Source organism: Diceros bicornis, chromosome 10 (assembly GCF_020826845.1).
Source record: "Diceros bicornis minor isolate mBicDic1 chromosome 10, mDicBic1.mat.cur, whole genome shotgun sequence".
NCBI lineage: Eukaryota > Metazoa > Chordata > Mammalia > Perissodactyla > Rhinocerotidae > Diceros > Diceros bicornis.
In genome coordinates, this window is record NC_080749.1 from 58,368,435 (window position 1) to 58,388,696 (window position 20,262).

The following is a 20,262-nucleotide window of genomic DNA, read 5'->3' on the forward strand; positions in this document are numbered from 1 at the left end:
TTGTAGGGAAAGTGAGCCTTCTTCCCACTTCTGCACAAATTACCCAGCCTTGCTCAGGTTTGGAAAGGCCACCAGTGCATCTGAGACAGTGCCTAGGGACAGCACTGTGGCATAGCACTGACGAGGAGTCCAGCTGTGCCCAGAGGAATTCTAGAGTGGGCAAGGAAGCCCATGCCTGGCAGATGCTACTCTGCCACGTCTAGAGGGAGAGGCTTTAGGGGTGAGCACTTGGAAGAAATGATGAGTGAGCAAAAAATGGTTTTTGTTGTTGTTGTTGTTGTTGTTGTTTTTAAAAAATTTTGGGGACTCCCAGAACTACTTTAATAGTGGCTTTTACAAGGGGTTGGGGGTCTTACACTACAAGGGAGAAATGACCAAGCAACCGAGTATAAATTATCTTTGTTAATGGGACTCTATTTATAGCCATGGTCTGGAGGCCTGGTGAAATCTGGTTATGGTTACATTATATTCTTAACCTACTCCTTCCTCTGTTTATTGGCCTTGAGATCCTTGAGGGCAGAGATTGATGATTTTTAAAAAACCTCTGTAGCCTCATTATCTGTCAGAGTACCCAGCACAGAGCAGGTACTGAATATGGCTATTGAATGAAGGAATAAAGTTAATCGAGGAATAATTATCTCCAATGGACAAATTTAGAACAAATGGTGAAAGTTACAGGAATGTAATTCAACACAAAACGCATTTCTAACAATTAGAACTCCCTATCAGTGGACGAAGCCCATCACAACACAGTGAGAATCTTATCACTTGTCAGGGATATCCCAGAGGAGGTACACACCCTATGGAGAGAGAGAGATCAAATAATTTCCAACTCTCAAATTGCTTAATATAATTACATAGAGACCAGGAGGAGACTGGTCGTCACAAAGGAGTTAGCCACGTAAGGCAATAAGCAGAAATGATTAGTCAGCAACAAAACTGGTTTTTAAAAAAAGTCTTCCAGGACTGTCTATGAAAATCAGCAAGCCTTAAACCAGAGTTCATCAGAATTGAAATAGTACCCTGAGACATTGTTGCATGAAGCCATAGACATTACCTTCAAAAACTATCCTATTATAACTCTGAATGATTTCAGAGGACTAAGGTATCTAATGGACATTTTCTACAGTGAAGATGTTAAGTGATGAAAGGTTAAACGAAAGATGTATGTGTTGAGAACAGGCTGTGATTTGTAGACTCACAGTCTGTCTCAGTGTCTCTTCCATGGCCACTGGCGAAGTAAATGCTAGAGCCACTTGTCTTTATTCTTTTAACTTACAATAAGTGGATGAAGGATCCCACATCTACAAGAGGAAAATTACTAGACAATGCAGAAAAGCTCTTCTGAGATAAATGAACACTCTACATTAATTAAAAGGCCACAACTAGATGATGGAGAGTGCTATCTCATAAAGTCAAACTTCAAAGGCACTTTTCCAATGTCTCTTTAAAGAAAACCTGACCTTTCTTTCTTTCTCTCTTTCTTTCTTTATTACCAGAAAGTTTGCCAAGGGTAGTCTGGGCCTTGGGTCATTTCGTTTTGACATGGAAGTTCTTTCAGCATTAAAAACAATCAAAAGACCAGAAATATTTAACTCTGCTGTGACCATGAGGACACATTCAGCAGTATTAAAAAAAAACAATGTTGAAGCATCAGGATTTCAAAGGTTGTGTTTTAATAACTCCATAAAGCTTTTTCCCCTCACATATGAGAGAGATAACTTATATGAGGCCATGACTAGCTAAAAGAGTAAGCATGAATAGATATTTTTTAATGTATTTCATGTTATTTTACATGAAAGTTCTAGGAAAATTGTTGAGTACACCACTAGTAACTCTCTGTGTCTAAATACTTGTGTTAGATGTAGATTAGCTGATGTTAGATGTGGATGTGGACATAAATATATTTTCATGAAAATAAAAACTGTTTACAAAAAGTCTTTTTTCCCATTTTAAGGTATAATTTACAGAAAATAAAATTTACCCATTTTAGGGTACAGTTCTGCAAGTTTTGACAAATACAGTTGTATAACCACCACCACAAGCAAGATACAGAACAGTTCCATCACTACCCAAAATTCCCCTGGAACTGTTGGTAATAAACCCGTCTTTCCAGCTCCAGCCCCTGGCAACTACTGATCGGCTTTATGCTCCTGTAATTTTACCTTTTTCACAATGCCCTATAAATGGAATTATACAGTATGCAGCAAAGGCCACTTTTAAACTTCACGCACTTGATAAAAAGTGAAGTAACTAAATACAGTGCTCATTTTAATTTATTGATTTCTATTTCCTGAGCTTAAAGGCAATAATATATACATAAAATCAAATTCCCCTTGAATATTACATCTTGAAACAGGTGTTACCCAGGAAGCCTTTTGAATATATAGATCTTTAGGACTTCACTTTCGACGTATTGAATCAAAAATTACTCAGTGTGGGTCCTAAGAATTTAGTCTTTACCAGGTCTTGCAAGCTTGATTCTGACTGATCAGCTAGATTTGGGAAACGTCAACCCAAGAGATATTCACTATATGAGATCAACTACCAGATTGTAAGCTATGTGTGGTGATGGGATCAAAGTTCAGAGATTGGGAGAGTCCTATCTAGGTGATCTTGCCTTACTGGCTGCAAGACCTCGAACAAGTCACTTAAAGTCGCTGAACCTTGGTTTTCTCCTCTGTCATGCAGGGGTAACGATGCCTACCTCATAGGATTATTTTGGGGACTAAATGCATATGTAGCATTTAGAATAGTGTCTGGCACACTTAGCACTCAATGAATGGAAGCTACTTATCTTGCTGTCATTGGTATCAGTATTATCATCATTATCATCATCATGCTGTCCTAACTAAGCATCTTACTTCTCTTTCTCCGTATTTCTGCGTTTTGGTCCATTTCACTATGTTTTAGCCCTTCCTCTAGAGGCGATCAAAGTAGAGAACCCATTTTATTAACAGCTCAACTATTATTCAGGGCAGTGCAAAGCTAACAGAAATTCACTGATTGTCCGCATCCCTCACTTTTACCTTGTTATAGTCTCAAAGATAACAACAGCGACAAAAAGTGAATTTACTGAAAACTCTCACTCATTTTCCCAAGGAGATATTATTGGCCAAACATAAGATAACAAAAGGGAGAAAGAGAAATAAAGGGCCAGAATAAAGAAGAAAATTAGGCTGTCTGTGTAGTCAGAAATATCTAAAAATTGACTTCATTCATTAGTAGTTTTAGATGTATATACATGTATTTTTAAGCTATAGTTTTTATTTAAGCCCTGAAATACAGAAGAGTCATATGTGGCTGTACCTGCTAATATAAAGAAAGAACAACTCAGGTGGAGAGAGGGCGAGAGCGGTAAAGGGGCACGTACGTATGGTGATGGGTAAAAACTAGACTATTGGAGGTAAACACGATGCAGTCTATACAGAAGCTGAAATATAATAATGTACACCTGAACTTTACACAATGTTATAAACCAATATGACCTCAATAAAATAATTAAAAAAAAAGAAAGAAAGAAAGAACAACTCCTATCCTCAAAGAATTATGCAACGCTGCCAACACCAAGGACTGAAGACAAGGATCGAAAGACAAAGCTGAAACTCACAAGCCCTACCTGTTCTCAGCATCGCCACTGCACTTTGGGGACATCAATTCAAAGGATTTGGTAAACTTCACCACCTGCCGCACAGAAAGACAATAAATCCAAGTCAATTAACGCTTTCTCACAGTTTAAAATAATGCAATAAACATTTTTCATCTTTATAATGACCATTACGATAATTGAAGATTAAAGAGAGATTTTAAGTGGAAAAATCCCAAGAGACAGAAGAAGAAAATTCTGTACTACATTTTGTATTTTACTTGTTACATGGCATACATTGCCAAAGTTTTAACACATTTTACTAAATATGTATATATTTTTACAATGAAGTGTGTACTACCTTGTGGTGGTCAGGCAAAGGGACATCTCATTGGAATACAATTTTTTCACTGTCCTTTAACAACCCAATCACCATTCATGGAGAATCAAGTAAAGACAAAAGACTCCTCAAGAAGGATGTCCTCCACCAACCCCAGGCTCCCGAAGTTACCTTCCCTGGATTATCATTGTTCTCAGGTGAACCTTTTGCTGCCACTCCCTGAAGGGTAGAGAAGAGGAAGCCACCTTCTTCAAAGATCATCCCTGGTGTGGACACTTCCTCTCTCACCTGTCCAGTGAAACCAGCACACCCAGCGCAAGAGCCTGATCAAGATTTATTATGTTGAAAGGGAATTTATGGGGACGGAAAATGTGAAGGTAGTTTGTCTTATTATTAGCTACTATGGACTTCTTACTATAAACCAGGCCCTACATCAGAACCTAATTTCTTTATTACAACTCTGTAAAGTAGGGATTTTTATCCTCAGTATATAAGTGAGGAAACTAACCCATACTTTTTAAGAAACTCATTCAGTTTTATATAAATGGGGCAACTGGGATTAAAGCAAGTCTGCATGACTCAAGAGTACCAGTTCTTTCAATAACACTAAAAATGTTAAGTGGGAAAGGCACTATTTCTGGCCCTCTTTTGACAAGATATACTAGATGAAAGAAAAATGAGTCCCTTATACTGAAAGGAGTCATCTGAATGTCACTGGATGCTTCCAAGGTTGACATTTAGATTTGCCTTAGCCAGATGCAGTCATGCTTCAAAGGCCTTTTAAATTAACCACTTACAAGGAATTGATGGGCACCTTAGAAAATGATTTGGAAACTGGGAACAGATTAAATATTAAAACAACTTTATCAGTGAGGTAATGAACCCAAACTAAGAAAATGCAACATTAGGAAATAGATAAAAGAAAAGAAAAGCCCATCACAAGGAAAATTGCGTGTGACTAGCTGAATGCAGGGCAATGGCAGTAGCTCATCTGCAAGGAATTACCCTTGACAACTATAGAATATATTCCATTTCATATTCTAATGTGAACTAAGTCTTTACAAAATCACTTATTGTGGCAAATTTTATTTTCCAAAGATGGCCACAACAGAATCTCCTATCACACATTCTTCTCTACAATATGATCCTGCCACCCTCCTACCAAGTGGTAGGGTCAATGTTCCCTCCCCTTGAATCTAGGTGAGCTTCTGACCACTTCACCCAAGAGAGTATACAGAAGAGATGCTATGTGCCTTCTGAGGTTGTCATATAAGGCAATGCAGCTCTGCCTCATCTGATGGAATACTTGTGCCTGGAGGCCTGAGCCACCATGTCAGGAGTCCAATCACCCTAAGGCTGCCACGCTGAAAGGTAGCCAAACCATATAGAGAGGCCACATGTAGGTGCTCTGGTCAGCAGCTGTAGTCTTTAAGCCATCCCAGGCCAGGTGCCAGACATATGAGCAAACAAACTTTCAGATAATTCCAGTTCCCAGCCATTAAGTCATCCCTGATCCTCATGTTTTTCCAACTGTGGCCCCAGATATTCTGGAAAGAGGGAAGACATCCTTGCTATACCCTCTCCAAATTCTTGACCCACAGGATCTGTGAGCATAATAATATGGTTGGCTTAAGCCTCTAAATTTTGGGTTTATTTGTCACACAGCAAAAGTAACTGGAACACTTATCCTAATTGAGGAGTTAAACAGAACCCAATCCCTTAGAAACCTTGATCCAGCTGCAATATTCTTGGGTTTCACCAGGCCATCAACCCACAAAGAGACTATTTGCTGTCACCAAATAATAAATCCCTTAAACTATATCCTAATAATTCTTAAAGGTAAAACAATAATAGGATAAAAAGTAGAAGCATTTCATTTATATTTGCAGAATGGGAAATTGTCACAGATTTTAAGAGAGGCAGTTAGTCCTATATCTCTGCTTTGATCTCTCCTCATTTGTGATTTCTTTCCATTATTTGGTTAGATGACAGTAAATGTTTTAGGCTGTTTCTATGGACTGCATGTTTGTGTCCCCCCAAAACTCATATGTGGAAGCCCTAATCCCCAATGTGATGGTATTTGGAGACGGTAATTGAGAGGTAATTGGGTCATGAGAGTGAAGCCTATAAGGGGATTAGTGTTTCTCTAAGAAGAGACAGAGAGAACTTGCTTCTTCTCATCTCTGCTATGTGGGGCTACAAGGAGAAGACAGCCATCTGCAAAGGAGAAAGAGTGCCCTCACCAGACACTGGATCTCCCGGTGCCCTGATCTTGGACTTCCCAGCCTCTAGAACTGTGAGAGATACATGTTTACTGTTTAAGACACTCAGACTATGATAGCAGCCCGAACTAAGACAACTATATCCTAACATTTCACTGCAAATCTGTATGAGGAATTTTGTACACATTATGACCAATCTTTTATGTATGTATCAATGCTTACAACATCCTGGCAAGGTAGATATTATTATCCCCATTTTATTAAAGGGAAATTAAAGTTTAGAGGGGTTAAGTGTTTCCTGGAAACTATGCAAGCAATACATTGCAGAATTGGGCTTTGAACCATATTGGTCTGATTCCACAGCCTCCAGTTTCCCCACTGCTTTCCTAAGCATGAGCTTATGAGTGGTATTGCACAGGCAAATTATTTAGACATGACTCCTTCAAAGCGAGACTAGTTAGATAAACTCTGCCTTTATTTATTAATGCTGCAAATATTTATTGAGTACATACTATATTCCTGAATTTGAATAAATATAAACTAAAAGTAACTTGAAGTAAAACACTTGGCTTGATATAAAACTAATCAAATCACCAATAAACTACTAATTGTTTCTGCATTTGGAAATCAAGAAAGATATACCTTTTAATTTCCTTACCTGATAGATGAGATTAAACTCTCCAATATTACGAGGAATACTTCATTTGGCTTGCTTTTTACTATTGATTAGAATACTTTACAACTCTGAAAGGATAGATGTTAATTTCTGAAAAACTGATAGCAACGCAAATTGGGTTGTAAATGGGAGAGTGAGTCCCCCCGTGGGGTCTTTAAGGATGACTCTAACACGGCCAGAGACATTACACTCCAAAAGGCATGTGAAATTAAAGGATTTATTATACTCACAGGTCTTAGAGAGCGGGCATGGCATGCCTAGAGGGCCACGTAAAGTCACCCAAAGCCCAAAGTTTGGCCACTGTAGACAGGGTGAGAGCAGAGCAAGCACCCGTGGGTAACGGCCATGAATTGAGGCTCAGAGGTAGGGTAGTTTGTGGCACTTGGGAAGCATTCTCAGGTAATATGAATATAACGAGTCAAAACGGAAAGGACGGAAGGGGTAAAATGGGGACGTCGTGGTGAGGCTTATCATTTGAATACACACGTTGGGGATGAGTACCCAGAAATGGGCAACAACTAGGTAAAAGTTACCATCTCCAAGTACCAGTACAAGCAGGACAAGAGCCTGCACTCAGAGAGCCATGCAGGCACCAAAGGACAGCTTGACATTACGCAACTGATTCTTGTCCTATAGCAATGCAAATGAATTTTATCCAAGAAGAAATGCAAGTGATTTCTGTGCAGTAGGAAAGATAAGCCCATAGTCACAATTTTATTGCACTAGATGACAGTAACCATTTTTTAATCTAACCTAGTAATCTTACTAACCTAGTAAAATCTGTCAGCATTCTTTCAGTGCGTGTTTTAGAACTGACTTATCACCTCACTGGTTTCTCTCCCTAATGAATTAAATAAATCTTTGATGTATGCTTGCTTTAGATTTGTGCAAGGGTTAGGTTTTTAACTTTCTGAAAACTGTTCTTTGACACAACAAGTATGCACTGAGTGTCAGGATGTGTGAGGAAGCGCAGTCGGCACTGGGGTGACACGTGTGAAAGTAACAGAGAAAAAATCCCCACATGCATGGAGCTTACTTTAGGGTAGGGAGCGTAATTTGCTCTGGCTCCTCAAAACTAGTGCTGCCTGGAATAACAGTGAACTTCTGCTTTCCACGCCTTACAAAAACAAACCTGGGAAATGTCCAGAGATTAAAACAGAATAAAGATCTTTAAGAGAAATTTTTTTTTTTTAAAGCTGCCGAGGGATAACGGTTTACAAGAAATGGAATAGAAAATTCTGGAATTTTAAAGGTATAAAACTTATAGAATCTAGAATCACAAGGAGAATAGATCAGATAAACAAGGACCTCTTGAAATGTCAGAATGTTTGAACTCTTGAAATGCGAAAGAGGAAGTACTAAAGCTACCGAAAGGAAGAAACACTTTTTTCTAGTTAGAACTTTTTATTCCAACATAAATCATATGCTGAAAAGAAAAACGGGGCCAAACATTTTGTTTTATTTGTTTTATTTTCTAAATTCATGTTTAATGAATGAAGGGAAAGTCAAGGATTATGCAACTTTCAACTTTAGCACTCTATATCGTGGCAAGAACTAGTTGTGCCCTCCAATAAACCAGCCCACGGTGTCCTGATCAAAGTCAGACACTGGATTCACAAACTATGGTGCTGACCTTGTGCATAGTAAAGAATTAGCCTTACCCAAAGAAAGGTCTGGCCTTGCCCTTGCTCCTGGGAGGTAACCTCTGAGCCCCTGGAACATCCAGCCTTGATAAATGTGTCTTTGTTTACCTGGGCGCCCTGGGCCAGCCAGACAGTAACTATGTAATTTAGAGTAGCAGCTTTGAGCCACACCAACAATGTGATTTAGGAAGGGCTTTGGGTCACATGCTATCTGTTGACCTGTGGAGAGACTGGAGACTAAGGCCAACAATGGGGGTGGCCAAGCCCCAAAAAGACGCTAGATGCCAAGGCTTGGGTGACCTTCCCTGGTTGGCAATACTTCATGCATATTGTCACATATTGTTGCTGAGAGAAGTGAAGGCTATCCATGACTCCATGGAGAGAGGACAACTGGAAGCTCCACTTTTGGAACCCTCCTAGACTCTGCCCAGGGGTCCCTCCTTTGGCTGACTTTAATCTGTATCCTTTCCTATAATAAACCATAATCATGAGTGTAACAGCTTTCAGTGAGTTCTGTGAGCTCTTCTAGCAAATTACTGAGGCTAAGGGTGGTCTTGGGAACCCCTAAATTTGTAATTGGTGGCAATAAGTGAGGGTGGTATTGTAGACTATGTTCCCTAACTTCGCATCTTGTATGATAATTATTAGGTTCCTGTGTCTTTAGAAGAAAAGTGAGGAAATACTAATGTTGTCTGGTTTTTGGTTAAATATTGATTATCCAGTGTGTATCAAGTACTGGATAGCATAAACAGCTACCAAAGAAATAGTGAATAAGGTCTCTAACCTTTAAGGAATTAATATTTTAGAGGAGAAAAAATTTAAACTTAAGGATAAGGAAAAATTTCTTGATAAGTAGATGTGATTCTTTTTACTAAACCCAAGAAACTATAAAATCTATTAAATTTTTTTCTTTTACCTTGGCTGTTGGGAAGCTCAGAGCAAAGCTTTAGGTTCGAAGTTTTATCTTTTTGTAGCATAATTTGGTTTTGTGTTTGTCGATTTGGTTTGTTTTGATTACAACATTCTCTTTCTTCCTTTTTACTTGAAATTTTGCCTTTCATTCTATTATGTGTTTGGCACATAGAAAGCACTCAGAAAATATCTGTTCACTATGATTTTTTTGTATTTTTGCTGAAGGGTATCTTAAATGCTTTTGGTAATTAATTGAGTGAAAGTATAAACAAAGAGGAAATGTTCTTACATACTTGAAAAAAATGTATAAATGTGTATAAAAATACTTCTGCACATGCAATAACATAAATTTGCTTATGTAAAACTAATTACAGTTGAACCAAGCCATTATGAGCTATTAAATTTTATAAAAGAGTATTTTCCAGAAGTATGGGAAGGGAATATGGAATGCTGGGTAGGAGAAATAGAACATTTAAGGGCCTACAAGCTGATAGCAAATGATATAAGAAAAAAAGAGAAGCAAGCTTCAGTCCTATCAAGACAGTGATAAAATATAAACAGAGTAATGAAACAGTGAAGACAAACCCACCACTGATTATAAGCCAGATAAGATAAAGGAAGTGGTGAAACATCAGCCTTGATTCCATAAGGTGTATAAAGTTAGCCTGGCTCCAGTCCATCTAACTACGAAGGGCTTCAAATCCACTGTAGAATGAATCTAAGATTGTCACAGAAATCCTAGTCTGAACCTGTATTCAGGAACCCGGGGCTGCTGGTGGAATCCCCTTACAGATTCTCTGAATTTAGGGCAATCGGAGATTAGGCTCAGAATCAAATTAAGTCTCAAAGTCACCAGAATATTGGGCCCTACGGCAACATACACATGGGCCTTGATGAAGACAGCAAGATGAACAGCAGAGAAGTAATACAGTTCTGGAGACGTGGACTGATCTGTCTGCCTCCCATTCCTCTAGAGCAGGGGTGGGCAAAGGACAGTCTGTGGGCCAAATCTGGCCCACCAACTGTTTTTATAAATAAAGTTTTATTTTAACAGAGCCTAGTCATTAATTTAAATACTGCCTATGGCTACTTTCTGCTATAACAGTAGAGTTGAGTAGTTATAACAGAGACCATATGGGCCACAGAGCCTAAAATATTTACTAGCTGGCCCTTTATAGAAAAAGTTTGCTGAGTCCTGGTCTAGAGCCATCTCCGGACCAGGTCAACTAGTTATTTTCTGCTAAACAGTTAATGGCTGATGATAGATTAATGTATTAATATTCTCATGTAATTTATCTATAATTCAGAAAGGGGATTCCTGGAGGCAGAATTGTCTCATCTGAAACAACACTGTAATGATAGAAATTTTAGGCGCCAAGGCAAGTGGTGGGGGATATACTTGAGAACACGCATGTGTCCCACTTGGCATGGGACCATCTGACTTTAATTAAGCCTGCTGTGCTGGGACAATTATTAAAAGTGCCCCCTTCATACTTGAAAGTATCTTTGTTTGAAAAACAAAACTCTAAGCAGGCATGCTTCAAACGATTTATGTTTTTTAAAAGAATTAATAAAAATATAATGCATTCAAGTAGAAAATTATTTATAGTCAAACACCTGGGTTAAAAAATGAAACAGCTAAAATATTTTGATACAATTTAATGGGATATATAGTGTCATTGTGGAGATTATGACCAATTAAAAAAAAAGACAAAAGCATAAATAAAAGAGAATAAAATTCATGCTTTATTCTTGACTTGGAGCAATTGTATGGTTCTTAGTTTTATTAATTCTTTAAATTCAATTCTGATTTTATTATAGATGTACTAAATGAGCATAGATTAAATAAATAAATATACACACTCACAAACATTAGTAAAAAAGAATCTTATAAGAGAAATATCAGAGTGTTATAGGTCAATGAAACTGAACAAGTGGTTCCAGGCTCCTGTGGCTGTTGCTCAGGCCGGTTATCGCAGCCTGGGGAAGGCAGTACACGTGCCACAAGGAAGTAAACAAAATATCCCCAACCATCTCTGCCTGTTCTCTGGAAAAGCTCCATGGACAGAAGTCTTTCTGATTTGGATGTTTATCAAGCACTAGTTGGTCTGGTTTTTCTGTTTTTTTTTTTTTTTTTTTTGATTTTAAAACAACTTAAAATATACGAACTATGTTCAAATAGATATTTCTGCCACCAAAAAGAAAATAGGAATGATCTACTCAGTAATCACCATTTTATTTCTTTGGAATTTCTTTAATCCCTATTTTTCAGTAAAAGGCCTGCTCTATAGGGCAAAGCAATGAATTAAATGATGGTTCACTGCCATCATTCTTGATAAATTTCTCGCTTATGCTGAGGAGTAATTTACTCTAATCATTTATTCACTCAATCAACATTTATCAAATACTTAGTGTACCAGACACTGTATAGGGTCTGGGAATACCAAGGAGCATAAATCATGTCCTGTCCTTGAGGATCTCAGAACATAGTACAGAGGGGGAAACAGTTCACAGACTATAATTTTACCACAATGTATGTTCAAAATGCTACAAGTGCATTGAGGAGGGTGCTGAAGAAGTCTCTGCGTGAGCTATGTCCTAAAGGGTGAGCAGGCAGAGTTTTTGTAGAAAACAGAGAGAACACTCAAAAGGGTTTAACTGAACCTAATTCAATAAATGGACTAATTACAGATGTGTGGCCAGGATTAAAATGAAACCGATAAGGAATGGTGAGGCACCCAGGGACTAGCAACTTTGGAAAGCAGTTAACACCCCGAGGTCTGAGGGGACACACGAGAGAGCGAGGGAGGGAAGGAGGCATGGAGGAAAGGAGGGAGTGATGTTATTGGTTCCCTGGAGGAGCTGGAACTGTGGAGAGGGACCTTGGAAGATTTCAGCCACTTTTACAACTGGCAGAGAAAGAACAAGAGGAGTAACTACCCCCAACTTCTCTCTTCTCCAGTCCTTAAGTCTTCTGCTGATCTTTCGGTTTGTAAAACTCAACTGGAAGCCAGAGGACAAGAAAGCCCAAGTAGCGCAGTACACAGAGATCAGCTTTCAAGGGCACTGAGCTAAAGAGAGAAAGATCAACAACAGGTGACGGGGGAGGGTGTTACAGAGAATAGTCAGTACAGAGTTGACAATATTGAACTTCAACCAAAAAACAGTTATGATAAAGAAATCCCCCTACTATTTTGTCTTCCTAAATTGGCTAATCTTAAAGAACCACCTTGTCGTGGTATATTCCAAAATAAGACCCATCTCTATCCTTCCTCATGACTCCCGTAAGATGCACAAATGATACAGATAACAACTCCCTCATCTATGTGCTTCTGTAAAACCCCAAGTACCCTTCCTTTTCTTTGAGAAGTTCCTCGTTAATGAATGTTTACCCTATTGCAATAGCCTGGGTGAAATTATCTCCTTAATTGTCTGGTACATTTTGTCTTTCACAGGAACTACATGAGCAAAGATATAGAGGCAAATACAGGTTTAGTCTGACCATGGGGAGGAGGGGTAGAAGAGGAAGAAAGGGCTATACAGAGCGAGACTGAGGACCAGAGAGGAAAATCAAAAGTTAAGTTGGGAGTAGAGGTGATGGACCTTGAATTCTGGGCAGTTTGTTTTTTTTTTTTTTAATTTATTTTTTTCCCCCAAAGCCCCAGCAGATAGTTGTATGTCATAGCTGCACATCCCTCTAGTTGCTGTATGTGGGACGCGGCCTCAGCATGGCCGGAGAAGCGGTGCGTCGGTGCACGCCCAGGATCCGAACCCGGGCCGCCAGCAGCGGAGCGCGTGCACTTAACCGCTAAGCCACCGGGCCGGCCCTGGGCAGTTTGAACTTTATTGTGCAGGCAAACAGACAGTTATCAAATGTTTTGAAGCATGAGAGAGGTAGATGCATGTTTTAGAAAGATAACTTGAAGTAGTATTAAGAACTGATGGAAAAGAAGAGTTCCCTGTTTGCAAGCAAAAAAATGAGTCAGGAGGAAAACATTCAGGTGAGAGATTAGCAGAGAGTACAGACAGTGGTAGAGGGAGTGGGATTGAGGGCCTAGAAATGATGTTTCAACGTAGAAGCAACTGAACTTGGAGACAATTGCATATAGTTGGTAAGAAAGACTTAGAAACTACTCTGTGGTTTTTAGCCTGAGTTGCTTATCACACGATGATGACTCTACTAACTGAAATAGGAAATCTCAGAAGTGGTGAAGATTTAGGGCAGGATGTGGTGGAGATGGGCAGCAGAGATTGAAGTTCCATAGTTGATTTTATATATATATCTACTATATATATATTTTATATATTTATATATCATTTATATGTATATATATATGTGTGTGTGTGTAGCCAGTCCTGGTGGTCTAGTGGTTAAGATTCAACACTCTCATCACTGTGGCCTGGGTTCATTTCCCAGTTAGGGAACCACATCACCCATCTGTCGGCTGTCATACTGTGGCAGGTGTGTGTTGCTGTGATGCTGAAGGCTATGCCACTGGTATTTCAAATACCAGCAGGGTCACCCATGGTGGACAGCTTTCAGTGGAGCTTCCAGACTAAGACAGACTAAGAAGAAGGACCTGGTCACTCATTTCTGAAAAAACTGGCCATGAAAACCCTTTGAATAGCAGTGGAACATTGTCTGATATAGCACCAGAAGGTGAGAGGATGGCGCAAAAAGACCGGGCAGGGTTCTGCTCTACTGTACATAGGGTCGCTAGGAGTCGGAATTGACAGCACTAACAACAACAACAAATATGTGTATGTATATATACATATATTTGACATATATGTATATATATATGTATATGTATATATGTATATGTATATATGTATATATACATATATTTAACATATATAAATGATTCATGATGTGAGTTGAGTCAATACATTGACACATAATTATTAATAAAGTGAGTGGAGTTAATACATACAAATATATAATATATTAATGATAAATGATGTGAGTATAGACATATGTATATATACACAGATATATATAATAATGATTGTTTGGATAATCAGCAGAGATTTTTAGATACCTTCCATCTTGTACTCTAGAAAAAGCACTTGGAACAAAAATCAAACAGAATTTAAGTTGGCTTCCTTCCAGGGAAAAGGAAAGTTAAAGAAAGATGGGGAAATGGAAAGAAAGTGAAATGGAAAGAAAAGCCTGAAGCGACTTTTACTATCCATTTAGGATGGAGTGGACTAAATTATAGGCTGTTCCAGAACAATTAGATGACGATTACCCCCATCTCTTCCTCTCAGGAAGAGTGCTGGATTCAGGAAGACCATCTAGTTCAATGGCTTAGTTGTATGCGTATCTATATAAGAACCAAGAAATTAAGAAACACATTAGAAAACAAGTGTAGCTTGTGCTTCATGTTTTAGAAAATGAACTCCAGAAACTAGCTTCATATTTACAAACTCAGCTATAAAGTACTTCATGGAGTTTTGGGCAACAAAATAACTTCCAGCCATCAGGATGATCCATGAAAGGAGAACTCTTGTATAAAACACTAGTGCTGAGACAGTGCCTTAGGACATAAGATTAAAATGTCTACATTTGTTTTCCTTGACTAGGCACAAAAGGAAATAGTAGAGATAATAGTAAGTACATGAGCTAGAAAAGATCTAAGAGAAGTGATAGGAATTGCTTAGACAGGTTCATGGAATGGAATAACATTAAGCAGAGAATATTCAATTCAAAGGACTAAATATTTCCTAATGTTGACAGCAGCTATGGAACAATCTTTTTATTTTTTCAGTCTAGTGGAAAATACCATTGACAAAGTCACTTGAAATTGATTGACTGAAACACTTAAGAGAGGCAAGAGAGGGTAAAATATTAATTTTGGCAGGAGAGAGGGCTGGAAAGGCATTCCTCAGTTCTATTTTTGGCATCCACTGAGTAAACTGATCAGTGTACACCTGACTGCCCAGTTTAAATTCATGAATGCCATTTCTAAACACTGACTTAAGAGCTTGATGAATCAAAGCTTCTACAACTAGATTTAAAATTTTTTTTTGCCCTCTTTCCCTCAAATGTAGAGAGGCCAGGAAAAATCATACATCTGCAATAACCAGCTTTTTAAAATATTTAAATCACAAAAAAATAATAAGTTTTTGTTTCCAGGAATGATTCTAATAAAATAGAGAAAAGCAAAAGGTATTTTTGAAGGAAGAAAACTTTGAGCAGATTTTTTTCCTAAAATGATACTCTTTTTTTCTGATTGCAAAAAGTAGTGTATGGAATGCAGTAGAGATGGTGCTATAAGTTCATGCTCTCTCACATCTGTTCTCTTCCAAAAACAGAGCAAAGATTAATAAAATACAGAAAGAGAAAACTAGAAAGACATCTAGAGGTTAAAAGAGAAAAAAGAGAAGGAATGAGGAGCAGAGGGGAGAGGGAAAGAAAAAGATCTGTAAAGGCACAAGTCTGCAGATGGAGGCCTACTGTACTCCAAGTCCAGAAATAGGCAGGCAGCAGTGGTTGGAATTTCAGCTTCTACTGGGGTTTGGGGACTAAAAGTGGCCACTTGAGACAAGTGACCTAGCTTCACCCCCAGAAACTGAACCAAGCTGCTTCTGGCTTAGTGTAATATTACCACACAGCAGGATACCCAAGCCACCAATATAAGATCTGGATCTTGACAAAGGGCCAAGGAACTGTGCAAATTATTAGACAGAAAGGGAAGAGTACAGAGAGAATAAAAGAAAACTATGGCACAAACAAACAAAAGCACTCATCAAAATGAGCTCCAATCCCAAATTCAAAAACCCATAAACAATTAAGATTAATACAGACAACTAAATCAACAATCTACAGAATTGGACAAGAAGATATTGATAAATCTCATTTATGCTGAAGATTTGAACACACATATCAGAGAATGATAGGTGAAGAATAGAGAGAACATAAATGATTTGAACACCACCTCATTCTTAACTAATAGGTCTTGAGGGAAAGTCAGCTGGAAAAACCCCCTTTGAAAAAGACTTTCCTCCTTGAGAAAAAGAAAGGTATGTGAAAAGAAGTTTCTCTTTTTTCTTCTCCTGGGACACAGTTATATGATGACGTGCTGCCTGGAGCTTCGCCAGCCTCCTGGACCATGAGGGTGAAAGCCAGCCAGTGAAGGCCGACCACTGAGACAAACACAGGGAAGTGGACAGAGCCTGGGTTCTTGATTCCATCACCTGGCTGCTGCCCCATCTCTAGAACTACTACCTGCAGACTTCTTGTTGTAAGATACAGATGTTCATATTGTCTAAGCCATTTTCCCTTGTCTATCCTATTACTTGCAGAAATCCCCCAAACCGATTGATAAATTAAGCAATTTAAAGCAAAAGCTATACAAAAGTTTTCATGCAACTTGATAAGCTGCTCTTAAAATTTATATGAAAGCAACAGGCCAAGAATAAGTAAGCCAATTTTAAAGGACAACAACACTGAGGACTTGTCCTATCAGATATCAAAGTGTACTATAAATTATAAAAAAAAATTGAGAGTGTGATATTGGTGCAGAAATAGACAAATAGACTAGTGGAACAAAATTGTGGGCTCAGAAACAGACCTAGGTATATGTGGAAACTTGATATAATATAGAAGCAGCATTACAGAGTGGGGGGGAAAACGAAATGATTGGTTATACATATATAGCTTTACACTATACACAAAAAATAAATTCTAGATGGATATAAAAGACCATAAGTACCAGATGGGTTAAAGAAGGTATAGGAGAATGTCATTATAACACAAAGATAGATAAAGATTTTTTCAACAAAACCTTTAAAGTACAAATGAAAGGAAGATTAATAAATTTGACACATTAAAATTAAAATATTCCACATAACCAAGATACCTGTTGGGACAGGCACGGCCCTGAGTCCACAGTCTTTGCTGCATGTGCCAAGAATGCAAGGCCCTGCTAGCTCGCTCTCTCTCTCTGCTTCGTTTCTCAGGATTGTGTTCTCAGTGAGCAAACTTGAGAGATGAGGTAACATCTCTCCCCAGATAAATAGCAGGCTTGATACCACTCAATGTAAAATGGATAGATTCTCCAAGCACAGTGTTCCCTTCTATAATGCAACCCATTGCATGTGCAGTCATCTGTTGCTCTTCGGGACTTGGGGGACATGGGGAGCCAGCACCATTGTTATGGTTTATAACATAAGGTCTACATTTGTTTCTATAAGTATATGCCCCGCTGTTTTTTAGCCTTAGTTCTACATTTAAATGCATCCAATACTCCACACTAGTCTTATTTATCATGTCTTCTCCATCGCATGCTTGGCTTGATTTCAACCTCTCATATTTTTCAGGAAAGATCTCTTGGAATCATATTTCCTGCACTCTTCTTTGCATATTTAAAATGTCTTATATAATTGAATTTGGCTGGATTTTAAATTGTAGGGTCACATTTTCTCTCCCTGAGTACTTTAACACTATATTGTCTCCTTGCATTAGAGTACTATAAGCAAGTCTAACACCAGAAGGAATTTTCCTCTAATAGGTGACTTGATTTTGTCTAAATGCCCTTAGAATTTTCATTATCTTTGAAGTCCATTAACACTGAATGTGTTTCAGTGCGAAGCAATCAGTATCAACTTTTCCCAAAATGATGTGTTCTTTCAGTCTGTAAATGCAAGTTTGCCTTTATTTCAGTAAAATCTCCTAGTGTTATAATCTTAAATTTTTTTTTCCAGTTGCATTTGTCATGTTCTCTTCAGAGACACCAATTATCCTTACTTTGGACTTCCTTTATTCTGACTGCATTTTTGTCATTCTCTCTTATCTTTTTCCACTGTATTATTTTCCATTTCATTTTCAATTTTATTCTTTATGGCCCTGAAGGTATTTTAGAAGTGTCTTTTCTTCTTTTTTGATGTTTTTAATGTAATATTCATTTCTGTATGGTTACATATTTTTCTTCTACTTCCTTCCAAGCTCTGCCAGCTCAGTTTTCTGGTCCTTTTACTGCTTATCATTTATTCCTTGAGTCCTTGTATCTCTTCTTTGAACACTTTTATTTTTCCTGAGAGATCATATTATCTAATTTCATTTCATGGAAAACTAGTGGCAATTTTTCTGGTGTGTGTTCTTCATCTGGCTTTTGTTTTCACATTCCTTTCCTCCTTTTTTCTTATGGTATCTTTGCATTAGCCCCTTGCTGGTGGACTTTGGTTATGTGCTCATCTTTAAGTGAATAATGGGTGTGGGGGGGTGATATCAGGGGAATGATTTAGGGTGACTGTGCTTGAATTTCCATTTATTGTCGTAGAGCATTTTCTCACCAACACTCTCCTCTGGGTAGCAATTTCTGCTCCCGCCTAGCAGGAGCCTCCCTTGCACTGTAAAGTCCCATATGACATATTTTCATGTGATGAAAGCCTTTAATTCTCCTCAGCTGACCAAGATTAGCAGCTGCAGGGTGACTTGCCACTCTCATTGTCATATATCTTGACACATTGACAGTCTTGTTTCCAAGATGGCTTGTCTAGAAGTTTCCCTGTTCCACCTCACCTCTCCTGCCACTCTATGGCAGCAAGGAAGACTCCAGAAACATCCCTGAGCCTGCCCAGGCATCCACCCTTACTCCTCCAAGCAAGTGTGCACGACTTGTCTTGGTGAACACTTTACTCTGTCCAAGATGGCTGGATGCAGGAAATCTCGCTCAGCCTTTTACTTCATCCCACCCACTTTTCACTGCATTTGCAGTTTCCCCACATTATGTGGGGTGTGGGTGGGGTAAAGATTGGAAGCACAGGGATACGAATGTTTCTTCTTTTGTGGATTACAGAATTTTATTTCTTGTCCTTGGTGTTTTCAGATTGGCCCTTAATTGCTAAAAGGTAAAATAAATCCATTTAGCAAATTCTCTCCCCTGACACCCTGACTTTCAAGCTCAGTCTCTTGCTAGGGGGTCCAGTATCTGCCCTTTCCTTCTGTGAGATGATAAATTAATGACTCTGCCTGGGAAGGGAAGATGTGTGGAAACATGACTCAAAGGGCGAGATTTTAAACTCAATTTAATAGTTGTGAAAATATGATCCCATTTATTTACCCATATTTTGATTTAAATGCTTCCCTTTTATATTTGATTTTTCTTCTTTATTATTTACTTTACAATATACCAAGGATATTTTTCCTATAAATATATATATACATATAGTTATTTTAAAGGACTACATAGAATTTCATTATATCAAACTTCCTTCTGTTGATATTAGGATTATTTACATTTTCATTATTATATATACAGCAATAAAGATTCTTACATACTCATTTTGCTCTCTTCCTCATCTCTTTCATTATGCTAAATTTTAAGAGGAGGGATTGCTATGTGCAAAGGCTATGTCCTTTTAAAACTGAAATATATTTTACTAAACTTACATCCATAAAGGTTACCTCAATTTAAATTTCCATCATCAGTAATGAGAATGTCCATTTTCTCATACTGACACTCATACTGGTTGTTATAATTCTTTTATTTTTGTTTTTTGTTTTTTGGGGTTTTTTTAAGGAAGATTAGCCCTGAGCTAACATCCATTGCCAATTCTCCTCCTTTGGTTGAGCAAGACTGGCCCTGGGCTAACATCCGTGCCCATCTTCCTCTGCTTTATATGGGATGCCACCACAGGATGGCTTGACAAGCGGTGCGTTGGTCTGTGCCCGGGATCCAAATCTGAGAACCCCTGGCCACTGAAGGGGAGCACGCGAACTTAATCGCTACGCCACCAGGCCGGCCACTATAATTCTTTTAAGTCTTTACCAATCTGATGGCTGAAAAATCATGGAGGTGTTTTAATGTGCTTATATTCTCTTAGGAATTGCATGAATGTTTTAGAAATACTTCACCCATCCAATGACTATAAAACAA

At 38.3% G+C, this 20,262-nt stretch overlaps 1 protein-coding gene across 1 annotated transcript in view; it reads right to left on the reverse strand.

Moving 5' to 3' along the window:
- Nucleotides 1-20,262, reverse strand: part of LOC131410855 (dual 3',5'-cyclic-AMP and -GMP phosphodiesterase 11A) — a 247,374-nt gene that overhangs the window by 215,395 nt on the left and 11,717 nt on the right. Inside the window, exon 3 of the mRNA XM_058549318.1 lies at nucleotides 3,620-3,684. Coding sequence (XP_058405301.1) covers nucleotides 3,620-3,684 — 65 coding nt within the window. The remainder of the gene's footprint in view (nucleotides 1-3,619; nucleotides 3,685-20,262) is intronic.